This window comes from Crocodylus siamensis, chromosome 5, assembly GCF_052110815.1.
Source record: "Crocodylus siamensis isolate JL-2025a chromosome 5, ASM5211081v1, whole genome shotgun sequence".
Classification (NCBI taxonomy): domain Eukaryota; kingdom Metazoa; phylum Chordata; order Crocodylia; family Crocodylidae; genus Crocodylus; species Crocodylus siamensis.
The window spans coordinates 150,686,726-150,691,882 of NC_143399.1; the positions used below are offsets into that span (position 1 = coordinate 150,686,726).

The following is a 5,157-nucleotide window of genomic DNA, read 5'->3' on the forward strand; positions in this document are numbered from 1 at the left end:
CAAACTAAAAAACCCCAAGTCCAATTTTTAGAGGGTGATTTTATTTTATTTCATTTTATTTTATTTTTCACACTGGGGAACCCGACGTGATTTTTTTTTTTCTTTGAATGCTTGGCATTGAGACTGCTCTGACACTAGCTGAGGACCTGGCTCAGAGAAATAAATTTAACCTTGTATTTGAAACGTTTTAGAACTGAAGCCAGCCTAATCTGGGCCTGTGTTTTCTATGCATATATAGCTGCATAATATTGTGCAGTTTCTAAAAATCTTTCATAAAACCCCTCTCATGCTGTCAAATGATAGTCAAATAATTTTTATTTTTATCAAATGATAGTCAAATAATTTATATTTTTTTTAAAGGCAAAGCTTCCATGGGACACAATCTTTAGAATCTGTTGTGGTATAAGCAAAAAAATAAATATTTTCACTTTCTTGTTGGTTATTGCTAAGTCACTGCTGGGAACTGAAAATAGAGAGTCCGGTCTGGGTGTGGGTTGAAGGAGCTTAGTATGACGCTGTTGTATTAAAGCCACCCTTTTCTTAGATCCATATTTTGTTTGCAGTTTTATTCTTCTCCGTGTTTTCCAGAAAATGTTTTCTTCTCTGCTGATTGATACACACACACACACACAATCTGATATATTTACAATATCTGATTCCAACTCCTACATAGTCTTTGTGCATGGAATTCCAGATGACTTCAATAAGAATTTTGCTAGCAGAGGTTTCATGGGATTAAATCCTTAAGGTGAATTTAAAATAATATGCCTGGAAATTTGAGAGGAGTGAATTGAGTTTCTTTGGAATACGAAATTTCACACACCTCATATCTCACTTTTCCATCCTGTCACAGCCACAGTGCGAAATCCGTAGGAGCAAATCCACTGCTCTGTCCTGTTGTAGATCCCTGTGCAGCCAGATGAGTCTGCCTGTATGTATATTTACACATTTCCCTGTGCTTTCATGTATGTGCACTGTTCACTGAGTTAATTTGTATCATGGAACCAGTACCCTTGAATCTTCCTTTGTGACCTTTATCTTTTTCCCTTGTCTATGTCTTCAGCAGGGGAAGGACTCTTGTTTAAATCCCACTCTGCTGGTGAGGCCTCTTTCTGGAGGGATGCATCCTTAGATCTTTACAGTGCTCTTCAGGATCTGCTCTAGAAGCCATATATTCCCCATTATTTCCCTAATATGGCCATCCTCTACCTGCCTCCATTTATCTACGCTGGCCGCATCTATCTCTTTTCCTCAGACCTCCCTTTTTTCTCCCCTTTTGGCCTTGATGCACATGTCTGCTGTGGGCTCCAATGGGTGTTTGGCACTTTCATAAACACCCATACTGCACTGCATGTACATACCCTTTGACCATTTGTCTTGGTCAGGAAAAGACAGATATTTTCATTAAAAGGAGAGGGGGAGTGTCACAGAGCACTTAGGTGCCCTGCGCCTGAAAGCAGAAATGGCTCTGGAGAGACCCCTAATGGCGAGAAGGGGGAGGCTCAGCTGCCAGTCACCAGGGCAGCACAGGTGCTGGTTGCTAGGGCAACCAGTGAAACCAACTGACAGGAAGGGGAGGGCTTAGCCCTTCTTAAGCCCAGGCAGGAGGCCAGGAGGGCAGTTCCCCTCTGGCGACCGAGGGAGGAGGAGCTCGGCTAGTACAGATGAAAGGGAGAACTCTGATGGTGAGAGCATCCCCTGGTTGCTGCTGTGGTTGGAGTGCCCTCTCTGGTAGGGATCAAAAGTTGTTTGACTGGATGGTCTAGCTTTTTATGTTGTAGCCCAGGGTCTTTGTGTTCTTGTGCTTACTGTTTTGGCTGGAGGACTGGGTGAGGCTATTAGGGGTTGGAGGAGGCCTCATAGGAGCTCCTCGGTAGCATGGGGACTCTGGTTCCAGAGAGGGCACAGCGTTTGGGGTGCATTGACCCCAGCCCCAGGGCAAAGGGGGGAGCTGTGAGAAGCCCCAGGGCAAAGGGGGGGAGCTGTGAGAAGCCCCAGGGCAAAGGGGGGGGGCCATGAGAACCCCCAGGGCCCAGGTCAAACCAAGTCAGTACTATCTGCGAGGCTTGGGCTGTGGTGTAGGGGAGGAAAAGGAGCCACAGGTAGCGCACCCTAGCACCAGGGCACAAAAAGTGGGCAGCCTCCTGCTAATTACATTAATCAATTAAGATCAAGGCATGGCAGGTGAGTAAGCAGGCGGTTGGCCCATAACAAGAGGGTGGAGTTGCTCCTAGTAAAGCTCCAAAAGTGATACTCCTGTCACAATGGTGCATTGGCCGGGAAGCTTTTATACAGCAGCATGCATCATAAGACACTGGTTTACCTGTGTAAAGAAGAGAGCCCTTGGGCCCATGTGGAAAAAGGAACAAGCTGTGGATCAGTTATATCAAATGGTGCAAGGCCTACTGGACCAAGCTGTAAGACAACAGACCCAGTTGGCCACCATGATCGAAAGCACCTGACCCCAGCCGACAATGCAGGTAGGATTGTGCAGCTATGAAGCCTCAGTCGACCCCAGGGCGGAAGAGGCACCACCTGCACTGCTGACAGAAGCAACAATAGAGGGGAAAAGAGTAATGGCTATGCTGGACTTGGGCTCAATGCAGACGTTGGTGTGGAGCGACGTGCTACCGGAAAGGGAGAGGGGAAGAGTGGTTCGTGTGAGGGTGCAGTGTTGGTGCGGGGACCCCCTCGATTTTTGACAGGGTGAGGGTCAACCTATGAGTAGGCAACAAGACCCACCGGATGCTAGTGGGGGTCACAGAACATTTACCCTACCCAGTAGTACTGGGCTGCAACTGGCCTGAGTTGCTTGGAGATAGTTGGCATGGGGAGACCACAGAGTTTTGTGGGGGAAACCAAGCAGCACGCCCCCCCAAAAGGAAGCGGGACAAAGGGTGGATGTCAGCCATTTGGGGGAAGATGAACATTTTCAGCTATAGCAAAGTTGATAGATGGGCTTTTGGTGGGTGCTGCAGGAACACCTTGCCCGAAGAGACAATGAGGTACTGAGGCCAGAACTGATGAGGACAACCCCGAGGTTTGAAGTAAGAAATGGCTTCCTCTACCAGATTGAGCAAGGGAAACCAGAAGGAGGAGAGGTCGCTCAGCTGTTGGTCCCGCAGCAGTATCAGTGGGCCTTATTGAAGGTGGCTCATGAGCTCCCAATGGGCGGGCATCTGGGCTGGGACAAAACAGAAGCATGCATTCATGAAAGGTTTTATTGGCCAGGTCTGATGCGGGAAGCCACAAGTTATTGCGCTTCGTGTCCCATCTGCCAAAAAGTAAACCCAAGACCACCCCCAAAGACTCCTTTAATTCCAATGCCGCTGGTAGAGGTTCCTTTTGAAAGGGTGGTGGTGGACATTGTTGGGCCACTTCCCCAAAGCAGCACTGGAAACCAGTATATATTAGTTCTATTGGTTTATGCGGTACCGAGAAGCTGTGCCAATGCAGAGGGTGTCTGCACCAAAGGTGGCAAATGAACTTCTGAAGATATTCTCCTGAGTAGGACTCCTAAAGAACTACTGACCGATCAGGGAACAAACTTTACATTATGCGTGTTCGAGGGAGTGAGTAAAGTTTTGCGGATTAACCACCTGAAGACAGCCATGTGTCATCCCCAAACAGACGGGCTTGTGGACCGTTTTAATCAGACATTGAAGCAGATACTAAAAAAGTTTGCGGTTGACAGCTCTCAAAATTGGGACAAAATGATACCCCCTTTGTGGTTTGCAGTAAGAGAGGCACCCCAGGCCTCCACCGGGTTTGAATTATTATACGGCTGGCAACCAAGCGGGATCCTGGACCTGATTAAAGAGAATTGGGAAGAACAGCAAAGTAAAGACCAGAACATCATCCAATACCTAATCCAACTGCGGGAAAGCCTTGAAGCGGCTTGGAGCATGGTTTTAGGGAGATAAAAGGGGCAGCACGGCTGACTCAGGGGAGGGTTCTGGCCACGGCAGCTGCTAGTGCTGGAGCCACAGGCTCCTCCTCCACTCTCAACAAAGTGTCCTCATGGGGAGCCACCATTAGCATCTGACCCATGGGTCCTCTCCGGGGGTGAAAAATCCTCTGGGAGCCACATAGTCTCTCTGAGTCTAGATAGCTCTTCCTCTTCACGAATCTCTCGGAGGAGGTGACTGAAGTCAGGTGGGCTGCTTCTGCTCCCCGCTAAGTTGAGGTTCCAGAGTAAGTCCGAGCTATACCATGCCCCAATATGAATTTGCCAGAGCCGTATCTGAGTGGTGTCGGTGACACTAAGCACTCCTTGGGTCACCAGGTGTTGTAACACCAGCTCTAAGCGCAGGACATACGCTGAAAGAGTCTTGCCCTTGCACTGGAAAGTTCCCAGAAATTCATAGCATGTTTCCCCACTCCCTGTGGGTTGGCCAAAAGCATCCTGAAGGACCTGCACACATTGTTGGGTGGTGATAGCAAGGTTCTGGAGTTTGACAGTCCTCACAACCCCAAAGGCAGGCTCCCTCAGGACCTCCAGCAGACAGCGTCGCTTATCCTCATCAGATATTTGCCAAGTCAGTAAAGTGTCTTGAATATGGGAGAGCCAAGAATCGAATCCTTCCTCCCCTGCAGGGACTGGAAGGGTTCCAGAGAAACTCCGGAGTCTCTTATAGGCAGCCTGGTCACTGGAGGAACAGGTCATCTCCCGCAGAATCTGCTGGAAAACCTCCACCCATTCAGTACCAGCAGGTTGCCCCACTCCCCCCTGCACCGTCCCATCACTCCCAGAAGGCACAGTAGACCAGTCGGCATTGGACATGTCTCCTGGTGGCTCTCTCTCTCTACAGGGGTACATAGCATTTGAATAATATTCTAGCACCTGCTACGCAGGAATCCTGGACAAGCCTCCAAAATGTAACCCAGGCAGTACTCCAAGAGGTACCCCCTCTCCAACTGAAGGGATCAAAGCAGGTGCACAAGCGCTGTGGGAGGTGTAGGGATTCTCTTCCTCCTATAAAGTGGAGCCAGACCACCAATGGGGACTTAACCATATACCTTTTAATGAGAGAACAATACTGGGAACGTAACCAGTATAAACCAGGGGCTATAGGGGACACTACAATGCTCCAAGAGGGCAGGATTCAACAAAGGTTAGACACTTACAATCATAGACACATTCATCCAATTGACAAA

General features: G+C 48.7%; 1 protein-coding gene across 1 annotated transcript; it reads right to left on the reverse strand.

The window, feature by feature from the left end:
- Positions 1 to 4,018: 4,018 nt before the first annotated feature.
- Positions 4,019 to 4,783, reverse strand: LOC149864742 (paraneoplastic antigen Ma1 homolog). Its single transcript, XM_090049801.1, has one exon. It carries the CDS (start codon positions 4,781 to 4,783, stop codon positions 4,019 to 4,021), a length of 765 nt encoding a protein of 254 aa, XP_089905927.1.
- Between the last annotated feature and the right edge of the window lie 374 nt (positions 4,784 to 5,157).